A 14,919-nucleotide genomic window follows, 5' to 3' on the forward strand; every position below is an offset into this window, starting at 1 on the left:
TTTACTGCTGTTCTATTTTGTCCACATTATTCTCAAAACATATTTTTCCAAAACACGCATTTGCTTTATTTTTTCAAAGGGTAATACAGCATATGGTGAAAACTATTTCAAATCGCATTCCCACTCCTGCCCCCAGTCCCTCTTCCCAAAGGCAACTTCTAAAAAGATATTATAACCTTCTAGATTATTTGCATAACCTTCTAGAAATATTCACATGTCCACAGGATGAGGATGTCCCTCCCTGTTTGGTTTGTCTTATTTGTCCTGCTTATCAGAGAAAGGTACACATTTTCAGAGATATCAAAGCTACAATACAGAAGCACATTATAAGCTCCATTTCTTTCTCAGAGTTCCCCTAATCTAATGTGAAAAGTTACAGGCAGAGTCCAGTGAAGAGGAATAAGCAAGCACAATCCTCCAACCTGTTAACCAATTCAAACTAATAGCAAAGATTAGACTGGAGAACTGAGGAAGGAAGCTTTTGAGACTATCACCAGAATCAGTGCCAAAGCAGGGAAGGGCCTCACGTGACCCTGGTTCTCATGGAGGAAAAAATTATCTTTATATATTCATTTTTTATTTTGTTTTTGTAGAAACAGGGTCTTGCTACGTTGCCCAGATGGTCTTGAACTCCTGGCCTTAAGCAATCCTCCTGCCTTAGCCTCCCAAAGTGCTGGGATTACAGGCTTGAGCCACCATGTCCGGCCTTATATATTCTTTACAAATAAATGTATCTTTGTTTCTTTTTGGAAAATAAAACTCATTAGTAGAGAACAGAATGAGAGCAAAAGCATGTTTGTATTAGCTCTATAACTACCATTTCTTGGACAAACTTCCTAAGAGTTCAACATGCAGCGAGGCTCTGGTGGGCTGCCTTACTAGATCTTACCTGAGGAAGCACAGTTTAGGGGGCAGGTGAATGGGGAGTCATATTTCATGAGGCTAACTATGTGACTATCTTACCAGGCCCCTCATCCCACCCTGAGAAGCCTGCTTCGTGTAGGACTGGGGCAAAAAACAGAAAAGTGACAATCTCAAGGATCAAGACTGGCTGATTACAATGGTCCCCTTTTGGGGAGGTGAGGAATAATAGAGGGGTTACTAGCAAACATCTTCTATGAAAAGTACTAGAATTTTTTTAAAAAGTGGGCATGTGAGTTGCGGCCCAGGTTTTCGATTCCTAATGGCTCCAACATTCCAGTTAGTCCTCTCAGCTGAGCTTCACTGAGCTTATGAACACAAAACTTCATTAACTTTGTAGAGGTGGTGAGGCCTGAGGGACGTTAGGTGAACCCAGTGTACCAAGTGTACTTCCTCTTCCTCACCTCCCTTCTAAACTCCCACAGGACTGGGTTCACCACAAGGTTGGCTGACCCTGGTAGCTAAGTCAAACTCTACATTCTGAAGCAAGCATAAAGATTCAAACACATTTCAAGTAGCTCCTTCCCATCTAGATAGCATTATAAACCCTCAGGCTTTTAGACAAGCAACAGCAGCAGCAACGACCAACTTCAACTTGGAAGCCTAAATGAAATAAGAGAATGCTTGGTAACTTCAGAATGACACTTCCAAGATCCCCTGCAAGATGGCAAAATATACAACACAGAAGTCCAAATGTTCTCCCCACCTCGGCTATATCTGGAAACAATAGAACATATTAGTTTTTTAAGTATACAGACACAAGGATTAATTTGGTCCCCACCCAAATTGATAGACTGAAGTATTTCCATATAGATAACTTAAGAATTTTCCCATTCTGAAGAGAAAATAGGGCTAGAGTTGGGCGTGGTGGCCCACGCCTGTTATCCCAGCACTTTCAGAGGCCGAGACGGATGGATCACTTGAGGTCAGGAGTTCAAGAGCAGCCTGACTAATACAGTGAAACCCCATCTCTACTAAAAATACAAAAAATAGCCTGGTGTGGTGGCATGTGCTTGTAGTCTCAGCTACTCGGGAGGCTGAGACAGGAGAACTGCTTGAACCTGGGAGGTGGAGGTTGCAGTGAGCCAAGATCGTGCCACTGCACTCCAGCCTAGGCGACGCAGTGAGACTCCATCGCAAAAAAAAAAAAAAGAGAGAAAAGAAAAGAAAAGAAAAAAGAAAATAGGGCTAGGATTTTAAATCCACATTCTGTTAAAGTGAAAAAGAACAGGCAAGGAGGTAGACAAGGATACAGGTAAAGAAGGATACAGGTAAAGAAGGATACAGACCAAGGGGCAGCAGTAATGAGGGGGGTTCTGCCATCACCATCCCTGCCCTTTAGGTGTTGACTCCATGGGAGCACACTTTGAGCATGTACATTTCCATCTATTAAATCATTTAATCCTTTGATGATGCATTTTCCACCTACATTTTACAGATGAGGAAACTGAGGCACAGAGAAATTAAAACAACCTGCCCAGGTTCCACAGGGGATGGAAGCAAATCTAAACTCAACATTTAATGTTTGCATGGCATCTGAAAGCTGCCAAGATGATCTTTAATTAGACAGACAATAAATTCCTCGTTTAGACAAACAATACAGTATAGACATGTTATGCAAACCTGTCATAACAGCAAATATTTACTGAGTATCTTCTAACTGCCAGGATACCAAGCTGCTGGCTAGATACTGAATCTAAGCATAAGTATGTGAAATATATGTTGCTTCAATTATATGCAAATCAAGTCTACTTATTTGGAGACAACTATAGGATATGCATTAACATTACTTAAGATTGAATTCATATTGCCAGTAAAATAAGAGAACTGAGACAAAATTATCAGAAGCTATGCCAGGCATGGTGGTACACACCTGTAGTCCCAGCTACACAGGAGGCTAAGGCGGGAGGATCTCTTGGGCCCAAGAGTTCAAGTCCAGCTTGAGCAACATAGTGAGATCCTATCTCTTAATAAAAATTATCAAGAAATAAACCACCCTAATTTTTAAAAAAATTAAAATGTCTTCCTTCAGAGATTTAGTAGTAATAGAGAAAGAACAACCAATTAGAAATCTTCTTTTTGGGAGATCCCAAGCAATAAACAATAAAAATGTCCTCCTATCTTTTATCAACAGTAAAACAAACAGATTGGTAGTTTCCCTGCAATTTGGGAATGACCTGGGTGCACTTATGTCTATCAAATAATATCTCTGCTAACATATTCAACAGTTCTAAAAATTGTGAATGAATAAACGAATAAATGAATAACACTGTAAGGTGTCCTGGAGAGAAAAAAAAATGGAGGAGGAGGACATCTATCAATTCTTACTGTCCAGCCCCCCACGTGCCACCCCCAGGGATTAGAAGCTCAGAATTTCCAGGCTTAGAGTTCCCTTTCTTACACAAAAAGGTTCCCCGTTCACTCAGCCTTCCCAGTGGCTCCTATAAGCCTCACTTCCAGCTGAAATCCCTGGGAAGCTAACCTTGCTTTATCTCTAGTCAGTGGAGATTTTAAACTTTTCCATTTGTTTTAGTCTGTTTTGTGCTGCTATAACAGAATACCCGAGACTGGGTCATTTATGATGAACAGAAATTTGTTTCCGCACAGTTCTGGAGGCTAGGATGTCCAAGGTTGAGGGGCCTGCAATTGGTGAGGGCCTTCTTACTGCACCGTAACATGGCAAAAGGCATCGCATGGGTGAAAGAGAGAGAAAAGGAGGCTGAACTCATCCTTTTACCAAACTCACTCTCACAATAACATTAACCCATTCACGAGGGCAGAACTCTGGTGGCCTAATCACCACTCATTAGGCTCCACCTCCCAACACTACTGCGTGGGGGACTACGTTCCAACACATGAACTTTGGGGAATACATTCAAACTACAGCACCTTCCAAATCACATTTGTTTCCCAGAAGAAAGAAAAGCAAACTTAAAGTCATAGCAAAATTAATTCTATAAAATAAACATGAACCTGTAAAGTAATCAAGGCCTGGTTAGCATGTGGTTTACAAATCAAACATTCAAGAGATACTGTAAATAAAGCGTTCCATAACATACCCATGTGTTTTCACTTACTTGACAAAAACCTGCAAGCACTGTGAAGAGTAACTATATATCAGAAATGCCTCTTTACCTTTCTGATGCTCTAGCGCATCAGAATCACCTGGAGGGCCTGTTAAAACTCAGACTGCAGACCCCGTCGCAGGCTTTCTGATTTGGCAGGTCTGAGTGGGGCCTGGGCATCTGCCTTTCCAACAAGCTCTCAGGAGATGCTCCGCTGCTGTTGCTGCTGCTGCTGCTCCAGAGACTGCTCTTTGAAAACCACTGCATATACTAAATAAACAGCTGTCAGCTCCTCTTAGGCACCTTGGCAAGAAGAAGTCATACATAATACACGATTATAAAATTAAAGGAAGGTCCAATTAGAGCTTAGTAAAATCCCACAAAAAGTCTAAATGAAAGTTCCTCAGGCAATTGCCAATGAATTGGAAACACAGTCTAAGTCATTCTTCAATAAAACTGGGATGCTGGACATTGCAGGACCACAAATCAGTAAAATCTGAAAGGTAAACATTGCCACAATTAATGGAGAGAATGAAGAAAAATGAGGTGAGAGAAACCCTACCCCCTAGAGAATTCAGTTGTCAAGATCCTTGTCCTGCTCTAAATACAACTCATTTTCTTACCTGTTCTCACTGAATTCACCTATCCTCGGCAAAACCCTCTGGCAAAGCTGTTCATCCAAAAGACAGCCAAACCCAGAAGCACAGTGAAGAGGCCGCTAAGCAGCCAGCAGAGAGGGCACCAAATGCTCACATCGCTGTCTTGCCACACCTGCCTCCCCTGTCACTCACTTCACTGGGCCACTCACCCATGTCTCTAATGAAAAGTTTGGGGTGTTTCTTTTTTTAAACCATCTCAAAGAACAAGAAGATACATCAGTAAGGGGTTGCATCAGGTGACTCTCCTCAGGACAGCTCCAATTGTCCTTTATTGCCTATATAAATAGAAGATTCCACAGTACAAATATACTAGCACGCCTTTCAGGTTTTCCTCTGACCTTCCTCAAGGTCATTTCAAATTCACAACTTTCATGAAGCCCTCCCATTGCCCCCATCCAAATCCATCCTTCTCATATCTTCTCTTCCACAGAACTTGGAAGGGCACTAAAAGTATAAGCATTTTTACTTGTCACCCAGATTCTCTGGTAAGCTGTCAGCAGCTAAGCGGTGTTTCATTCATCACAATACTTTGCTAGTATTAGGTGCTCAATTAATTGAAACCATTACAACTTGTTTAGCACTATGTGCCAGGAACCACATCAGCCACCTCTATAGATATATCATTTCCACACACCTCTCAAGGTACAGGAGAAAACCCCAAGGTTACTGAGGCAGGCAATGGAAGTCAGAATTCAAACCCACATCTATTCAACTCCAAAGCTTCTGCCATTTTATCAGCACCACACTGCATCTCAAGAGAGAAAAATAAAATAGAGCAGTAAGGTGACAAAGTATCAGCTCGCAGGTCGGCTTCACTACTACAAGTTTCTATTTCATTTCTCAACAATCCCAGACTTTAAGGTATGGGCAGTGTATGTAATAAAGCATGTTTTACAAATTATCCTATTAGCAATCACTGGGGCACGTCACTATATTATTATGGAAAAGCCTTTCACTTCAGCACCTCACAGTAAGAGATGGGATGTTTCTAAGTATACACAAAATCTTTTGATGAAGCTTGGATGTATTCTATGAAAAGCCCATGTAAGGCTGGGCATGGTGGCTCATGCCTGTAATACCAGCAATTTGGGAGGCTGAGGAAGGCAGATCATTTGAGCTCAGGAGTTCGAGACCAGCCTGGCCGACATGATGAAACCCCATCTCTACCAAAAATACAAAAATTAGCCGGGCATGGTGGTACATGACTATAATCCCAGCTACTCAGGAGGGTGAGGCATGAGAATTGCTTGAACCCGGGAAGCAGAGGTTGCAGTGAGCTGAGATCATGCCACTGCACTCTAGCCTGGGTGACAGAGCAAGACTCTGTCTCAAAAAAAAAAAAAAAAAAGCCCATGTATTCTATGCTGTTTCTTGGGAGGAAAAAATTCAGCAGCAAAATCAACTTTATGCATCTATTTATAAATGAGCACACTATCCAATGGCCACAGGTTTTTTTGTGTTGTTGTTTTTTGTTTGTTTGTTTTAGAGATGGGGTCTCACTGGGCGTGGTGGCTCACACCTGTAATCCTAGCACTTTGGGAGGCTGAGCCGGGCGGATCACTTGAGGTAGGAAGTTCGAGACCAGCCTGACCACACGGGGAAACCCCACCTCTACTAAAACATACAAAAATTAGCTGGGTGTGGTGGTGCATTCCTGTAGTCCCTGCTACTTGGGAGGCTGAGATGGGAGAATCACTTGAACCCAGGAGGCGGAGGTTGCAGTGAGCCCAGATCTCACCACTGTACTTCAGCCTGGGTGACACAGTGGAACTCCGTCTCAAAATAAATAAATAAATAAATAAGAGAGATTGGGTTGGGTGGGGGGCAGGCAGATCTTACTATGTTGCCCAGGCTGGAGAGCTGTGGCTATTCATAGTTGTAATCATTGCACACTACAGCCTGGAAATCTTGATCCTCCTGCCTCAGCCTCCCAAGTAGCTGTAACTACAGGTGTATACCACCACATCCAGCATAAATAGCTAGAGGTTTCTACATCTTGAGAGAATCATGACAAACTACTTAAAGACACAGAAGGGGTGAACATTTATGATTCAGGGGCAGCAAAGTTGCAACAGTCAATGAGGAAAGGCTCCAGGATCTGACAGTGCTGCTTTCAAGTTCCCCTGCCACCAGCTAGCAGGGTGGCCTTGACACAGTACTAGGGGTTTCAGCTTCTTTGTGAAATGGAAAACCACTGGCCCTCTCAAAGGCCATAATGAGCCGATGATAACAGTAACACATGAAAAGCACCTAGCCCTTGGTATGTTCACAAACCTTTGTTCCATATCCCATATTAAACTGCCTGCCCTGTAGGACTTACCTGACCCTATCAAATCAGACGTTGAGTAGCCTTTGTTTCTCTTTTGGTTACCATGAAGACATGGTAAGCATTAGATCTGTTTGTATACTAGGTTTTGTTTTTTTTTGAGACAGAGTCTCGCTCTTTCGCCCAGGCTGGAGCGCAGTGGCGCGATCTCGGCTTATTGCAACCTCTGCCTCCCGGGTTCAAGCGATTCCCCTGCTTGGGATTCCCCTATTTGGGATTCTCCTGCCTCAGCCTCCCAAGTAGCTGGGATTACAGGCATGCACTACCACACCAGGCTAATTTTTGTATTTTTAGTAGAGACAAGGTTTCACTATGCTGGCTAGGCTAGTCTCAAACTCGTGACCTCATGTGATCCACCCGCCTTGGCTTCCCAAAGTCCTGGGATTACAGGTGTGAGCCACCATGCCCAGCCTTTTAAATAGAAGGGGCTGTTAAAAAGCTTGTGTAGTAAGAGGGTAGATGGCAATAGTAAGTCATTGGTTCCCTAGAGAAAAAGGAGTTAACACCCCAAATAACACTAAATTCTAAAACAAACTCGGTATTACAAGCTTAAACTCTCCCAAACAAGTCATTCTGGCTAACAGCATGTGTAATTAAAGTTAAAACCATACTAAAATAACACTTTAGCTGTTGACCTTAAAGATCCTTTTGAAAAGCTCAACCAAAACACCAGCATATGAGGGAGCAGCTTGACTTTTTGTCTACTGAAGACAGTATCTCAAGATAAGGCTGCGTATACCTTTCTATGGTTCAAATGAAAGCACTGATAGGATGTTACAGCTGAGCTATGCTAAATACCGACTTATTCAATCACCTTTTACACAACTGCGTTTAACTACTTCAGAACTTAAATTTCATCTCAGATTGGTCATCGTAGATGGATAAGAGTTTAGTTGCACTGACCACCCCAAAACTCCAGTTTCCAGGTAACTAACTTAGTAACTTCACTATTCAGATAAGAGCAGAGAGTAGTACCCAAAAGCTCACAGTATCAGGCCAGGTGTGGTGACTCACACCTGTAATCCCAGCACTTTGGGAGGCTGAGGAGGGAGGACTGCTTGAGCTCAGCCTGGGCAACATGGTGAAAACCCATCTCTACAAAAAAATACAAAAATTAGCTAGGTGTGGTGATGTGTGCCTGTAGTACCAGCTACTCAGGAGGGTGAGGTGGGAGGACAGCTTGAGGCTGGGAGGTTTGAGGCTGCAGTGAGCCATGATTGCACCACTGCACTCCAGCCTGGGTGAGAGAGCAAGATACTGCCTAAAAAAATAATAATAATAATGCTTAACCAGAATCTTTCTCAACTTCCCCTTCCCCGCCCCCACAACATGCTGGACTTAGGTTGCACTTTTTAAAAGAAGCAAACAGTGAAACATTGATCCCCAATTTTTGTACAATGTATCTCATGAAAGGAAGGCTCTGAATCTTGTAAAGTGTAGAAAACCACAGTTCTTGCCTATGCAATCATTGGAGACCCACTGTAGTCACTTAAGTGTTGATTGGGTTATCAATGGTAAGTGAAGTCATCTGCCTAGTCACAAACCCCTCTTTTGCTCTTGCTGGTGTTTTTAACTCTCACGTAACTGGAACAAAACTTACGACAGATCATGGCAGCAATGTGTTTTCAGAATTAATTTGGCAGATACATCATAATCCATTACAACAACACAAGTTATTCGCAAATCACACCTAAGCGTAAGTGTCATCTTAATTTGGTTGAGTATAGAAAAATACTATACATACAATATATAGTACATACTATGTCTATGTCTGCATTAGTTTAAACAGCTACCTACTATCACTTCCTTCTTCCACCTCTTCCCTTCAGAATTGTTACTGAATTGTTTCAGCTTTGTTTGTAGTATTAACATTATACAAAAATAGCTTCACAGATTGCAGGAAGATGTGGCCAATAACAGTGGAAATTAAATAGAAAATAGTCTATTTAATTTCAATCCAGTGCTCCTGTGTGCAAATCAGGGCGACTTCAGCAATCTTGCATCTGTCAGAAACCTGAGAAGAGTCAGAGGCCTCATGGAGAACTCATTGAGAAATCCCTCAAGTACAATTTATTATGTGGCCTTTTACAGACATTCAGCCTGGTACAGAGGAGAAAGACCATAGCAGCCCTGAGCTGAGTTAGTTACTTTGTGTAAGAACTACTGAATTAAATGAGGAGTCAAGTGGGTAGGAGAGAGAGCAGAACAGAAGCTCAGACCCAAAATAAACAATAGACAACTTAATTCAAACTACCAAAAAGTTGTGTTTAAAGCCCAGTCTCAAACATCTTATACTCAGAACGTTCAGCACTAGAACTGAAATTACAATGTATTGCTACTTTATTTTTAAATGCTAGGGGTAACACCTGTTTCTTATAATTTGAGGTTTTACTGAACCTGTATTTACCAAACCAATAAACAAGAAAAAGCACAGCCCTAGAACACAACAGAGCAAGGACAATCCTGTGTTATCCTTCCCTAGCCTTCCCATGAAGAGCTCACAGCACGATTTTCAGTCTCATGTTGATAGAAGGCTCAGAAAGCCAACAACAACCAGAAATTACACTAACACACCAAATAGCCCTCTTCTGCATGAATAGGTAATGTTAGGTAATGCCTATTAACGCCAAAATCTATTCTGCTAGATATCATGTTCTGAATACACTGAAAATACACCATTCATAAACCAAAATTATAAAAGTGTTCATTTTAATGAGATAACTGTCATATTAAAGCCTTAATATTTCAGGGTGACAAAGTCTGGAAACATAGGCAAATATTTTCCATTTTGACAGTGTTAAGTGACCAACTTGAATGCCAGCACTTGAGTGGAGGGAAAGTAACCGGGACTGATTCCAACAAGATGGCACACCACCCCCTTACACCACATTGGTGAAGAAAGCTGGATGAAGATTTCCAAAGAAAGCGGCCCTGTGGAGTGGGCTTCAGGCTTGCCAGATCTGGACTCCCTTGATAGCTTCTTCTGGAGTGCACTTAAAACACAGATTTATTCCGTGAAAATCAAGCAGCATCACAGATGTACATGCAGGGACTGACAGAAATGCTGCATTCATGTACCACATTCACGGAAATTTTGCACTATTTATTGCTCATGAGGGCCGACATCAATCATGTAATAGCAAGAAATCATTTGTTCATGTAGATTCACCTAGTTTGCAGAAGTTTGTGGTTATCTTATCATTTGACACAGTGAAGCCACCATATATTCTGAGAGCTGGTCACATTAAAGTACTTCCACCAACCTGAGGTTGGCACTGCAAACACTGAATGAGCACAGCATTCCTCCTTGAACCCAACGGGCTCTGCTGTATCTGTGGTTTACCAAAAGGCAAAAAGCTGGGTCCCACCTGAGGTTGGCACTGCAAACACTGAATGAGCACAGCGTTCCCTCTTGAACCCAAGAGGCTCTGCTGTCTGTGTGGTTTACCAAAAGGCAAAAAGCTGGGTCTCAGTCAACTGCTGAATGCATTAGAGTACAGAGGCTGTAGTCCTCAGGCCTCCCCCTCACTGCAAGGGTAACACAGGAAAGATAACCTCCCATCTTTGACACGCCAGCGGGGAGGAGGGGAAAGAACCTACACAAGTTGAAGAGCCCTTTTTCAGTTAAGCAAGTCAGTGGCCTTACGCACCATCCAAAACCACACACACACACACACAAACAAAACACCCTGCTGAAGGTATCACCACCTTAACCCAAACCTGGTACCTCTGCCACCAAGGCCAGCCTGGGCAAAGATTAACCTGTGGTCTTCGGCCTTGGGTTCAGTGACAGGGCCACCTTGGAGAGACAGCAGGCCAACTTTCTGTTTGTTTTAAAGGAAATGCTTCCTGGCACATGTTTAGGACTCTGAACTCTGCACATGAAGCCACGTGGTTGGTGTTAATCTGGCTCCATCCACTCACGATCGGCCAAAGCAACCTATTTCCGAGGGCAGCCCATGGCTGGGTAATCGACACCATCTCGTTCAAGTCACGCGGGCTCCCGCCGGATTCCCCGGAGCCTAGTGCCGCGTCCTCTCCACACAGCAATCCTCCCGCGCGAGGGGAGCGGGGAGGAAAGGGGTTGGGGGGTTTCAGAGGGGAGGGACTTACACCTGTGAGGCCAATGGCTCTAGCGGCTCAGGTGAAGTTCGAGGGCGCGGGACAGGAGGAGACTCCCGCCCTTCCAGTCAAGCCGGCTTTGCACTAGCAGAGTGCGCCGGCGCCCTACTTGCGGTGCCCACCTGTAGCCACAGCAAACAAACTTTCCTCCCCTTCTGAGTTGGAAGAATCCGGTGCCTTACGCCACCCCCTGGCCCAAGCCGGCGGCGACCCGGAGCTCCGCGGACTCCTCACCTGATACCCCTAAAATCCCAACCTGGTCTGTCCCAGTGCGCAATCCCCGCACTGCCCGCGCACCCCGTTTGGGTATGCGGAGTGGAGGGTCTGGGTTGCCAGCTGGATATTAGGAATTGGGGGGCGGGGGGAGCGGGGGGACGCGATTCACTGCCCTTTGCAACTCCAGCTCCCAACTTTGCCAGCCGCGCAGTTGCTGCCTTCCAATTTCCTCTGCGCCGCGCAACCGGCTCCCTCGGCTTCTCCAACGCCGTCCTCGGGGAGGGAGCTCCCCAAGGCCAGCAGGAACCCCGCGCGCCCGGCGCACTTACAGCCATAGCGGGGTCTCTGCAGCGACGGCAGCTCTTCGTGTGGCATCCTGCGCGTCTCCGGGGGCCCGCCCGGGGCGCGCCCCCCGCGGCTACCCTCGCTGGCCAGGCTCGCGGGCTCTGCGCCCCGCCGGCGCGCTCGGATCCCGCCTCTCGCCGATTTCCCCTGGCCGCCGGAAGATCTGCGACCCACTCCCTCGGTGCTCTCTCGCCAGAGCCAGCCACGGCCGCCGCGCGCTGACACTGAAGTAAAAGTGAACTCTCCTCCCTCGCTCCCTGGCCGGTCGCCGCCGCCTCCCGCAGCAGGTTTCCTTTCTCCTCCAGCCAGGCCCCGTTATTCACCGCGGTGGGAGCGCGCGCCGAGACGCAGCGACCCCTACCGCGTGTCGGGCGCAGCGCCCAGGCCGCGTGGACCCGCCCCTTCTCCCCCGGGGGAGAGGGAAGGGGCCGAGAGGGACGCTGGGCCGGGACCCCCTGCAGCTGGGGCCCCCGCACAGCTGGTGGCCTGGGGGTGGCGGCCACCCCGCCTTATTTCTCGGTTCTGGAGAGTTTCGAGGGTGGAAGTGAACCAACGCGGAGAAGTGCAAGAAAAACCGCAGAAGTCACAGGCAGCCCTTCGTGTCCGGGGTGTTGCTCAGTTACTGAGGGACAAACAGCGCGGTTCCTTTTCCTCTGGGGAGATTTCACGTTGACTTTTGTTCTTCTTCTTCGTCTTTTTGGTTTTTTTTTTGTTTGTTTTTTTTTTTTTGGTTTTTTTTGCTTCGAAAGTTGCTTCTGTCACTTTTTGTCTACAAAATAACAGGGTTCCCCTTATGACAAGAAACTGAGTGTGTGTGTGCTGGAGGAACAAGATAACCCAAGGCAACCACTCAAAACACAACTGCGAGTCATCCCCCTCCCTCCGATCACCTTGTGCCCGCCCCCGCCCCAATGTGCAGAGCCTTCTCTCAAGCCCAGCTGGGGTCGCAAGCCACAGAAACCTTTTCCGGCTAAGCTTTTAAGGAAATTAAACTGCATGTGGCTGTTTTGAAATCGGGGTTTTCATGCGGTCGCCAGGAGCTATTTTTCTCTTTGTGTCTCAGCGTGATAAAATCTGGAGGGAATGCGGGACGCTTCTGTACCTGTGCCCTCACCTGTTTGACAATTGTGGAATGTGTGGGTGACCCGATAACAGGAAAAACAAACTGAGGGAGGGCGATAAGAAATTATTTAGAGCCGGGCGCGGCAGCTCACGCCTGTAATCCCAGCACTTTGTGAAGCCGAGGCACAAGGATCCCTTGAGCCCAAGAGTTGCAGACCAGCCTGGGCAACATAGCGAGACCCCGTCTCTCCAAAAAATAAAAAAATAATATTAGCCGTATTAGCCGGGCGTGGTGGTTGCGCCTGCAGTCCCAAGCTACTCAGGAAGCTGAGGTGGGAGGATTGCTTGAGCCCGGGAGGACAAGGCTGCTGTGGGTTGTGATTGCACCAGTGCACTCCAGCCTGGGTGAGAGTGCAAGACCCTCGGAGGCGGGGTGGGGGGGGGGGGGAAGGAAATTATTTCGCTGAGGAAATGGTGGCATAGTGACACTAATCATTTTTTATTATGCAAGGATACAGAGGATGAGCAGCTGTTTTCCATTTCATATAGGAGACGCAGTCCTTCTCAAACTTGTTGAAACTCAGATTCTTGGGCCCCACCCTCAGAATTTCCGACTCAATGGGTCTGGGCTGGGGCTCATGAATTTGCATTTCTAATTTCTAGCATACTGCCAGGTGATACTGACACTGCAGAGCGTGCTTAGGGTGGCTCTGTGAGTGGTAGATGCTCACAGGGACGTAAACTGTACACAGGGAACTCTCAATTCAGACGGGATAGCAAAATATTTTTTTTTTCCCTGATGGCATTAGATTCTCACCTGTTTGGAATGGGATGAATGGAGTTTTCCTTTCTTAAAAAGCAGATGCCTCTCAGTCTAAGAACAATTCAGAGGCGAAATGGCCACATTTGAGGCACGGCACCCTGTCAATTGATATTCACCCAAAGGAGAAATGTGGAAAGGGATTTTCGTGCATGTCAGGAGATGCTGAATTAAATGATGTCTAAAGTTCATTCCATTTCTGATGTTGCATTTGTCAAGTGTTAACAATTAAGTATTGACACATAACAATTTTCGTATGAGTGTATGACTTAGAGCCCAAATAAATGAGTAGTCTATATATTTAGAGGTGGGCGAAAAAATCACTCTGAACTAAAATGGTCCAGGAAGGTGACAGGGTTTGAAAGTGTGGCTTGAAGTGGAAGTGTGGTAAAAGCTGGATGGAGAGCATCCAAGGGAAAGAAACAATGAGGTGGAGCACAAGGTTGGGTTGGAGCTGGATTGGTTGGACTGGATTGGAGCTATGAAGTTGTCATCAGGTTGTGGAGGGCCCTGAGTGTCTGGCTAAGAGGACTGGAGATTATCGTAGAAACATTCAAGAGATCTTAAAGGTTTTGAGTATGGAAGCTGCAGAATGCAAGGGAGTTTAGGGAAGGAGAATATTGGAGCAGGTCATAGGATAGGTTGGGATGGGACAACTTGGAGATGTTGACGCCCCGTGGAAGGTGTTTGGACAGAGATTGAAGAGAGAGGTAAGAAGAGCCTCAATGAGGCTGATATCAGTAAGGGAGATGAAGGGGGTGTTTTAATATACTCAAGTTGGTGCCATCAACATGTATAGATATTACACACACTAACAAGTAGATTAAGTAAAGTAAATATCTGTTAATCGTAGAAAGTGAAGGTTAAAGCATAAATAGGTGATTGGGAGGGCAGTAGTTCTAAGTTCATGTTCTAGCTGGTCAGCTCTTTGAAGAATCTGAGGTGGCTTCAAGGCCCTGTCGTGGGTCATGTTTTTATGAAGAACTTAAAACACTAAGGCGAAATTGGAAAGGCAAATGCTCTTGTTATTTTGCAAGTGCTAGCATTAATCATGGGCATTTTGGTCTGCACTCATTGGGTAACAATACTGTCTCACAGGCCACTTCACCTCAGCATCTCAGAAAAGAAATTTGTCTGCAGAATGCTGGACTATTTTCTCTTAGGATTTGATATTGGAGAATATTCAAATAGGTACAAGGCAATGTGTCAGCTTACTTTGCCATCTGATTGTGCTTGCAATAATATTAGGAACAAAAATGAAGGCCATCTAGTGAAAAAAAGTTTTCAAGAAAGCAAGGTTTTTTGTTTAATGTAAAACAAAAAACAACACTAATAAACTACTAGACATGCTGAAACAATTTTTAAGCAATATTATTTTAAAAA

General features: G+C 45.1%; 1 protein-coding gene across 1 annotated transcript in view; it reads right to left on the reverse strand.

The window, feature by feature from the left end:
• The window catches only part of IQGAP2 (IQ motif containing GTPase activating protein 2), a 305,238-nt gene extending 292,136 nt beyond the window's left edge, over window positions 1-13,102 (reverse strand). The window contains exon 1 of the mRNA XM_008962842.7: window positions 11,639-13,102. Within this exon, the coding sequence (XP_008961090.4) occupies window positions 11,639-11,684 (46 nt within the window). The 5' untranslated portion in view covers window positions 11,685-13,102. The remainder of the gene's footprint in view (window positions 1-11,638) is intronic.
• Between the last annotated feature and the right edge of the window lie 1,817 nt (window positions 13,103-14,919).

This window comes from Pan paniscus, chromosome 4 (assembly GCF_029289425.2).
Source record: "Pan paniscus chromosome 4, NHGRI_mPanPan1-v2.0_pri, whole genome shotgun sequence".
NCBI classification, from domain to species: domain Eukaryota; kingdom Metazoa; phylum Chordata; class Mammalia; order Primates; family Hominidae; genus Pan; species Pan paniscus.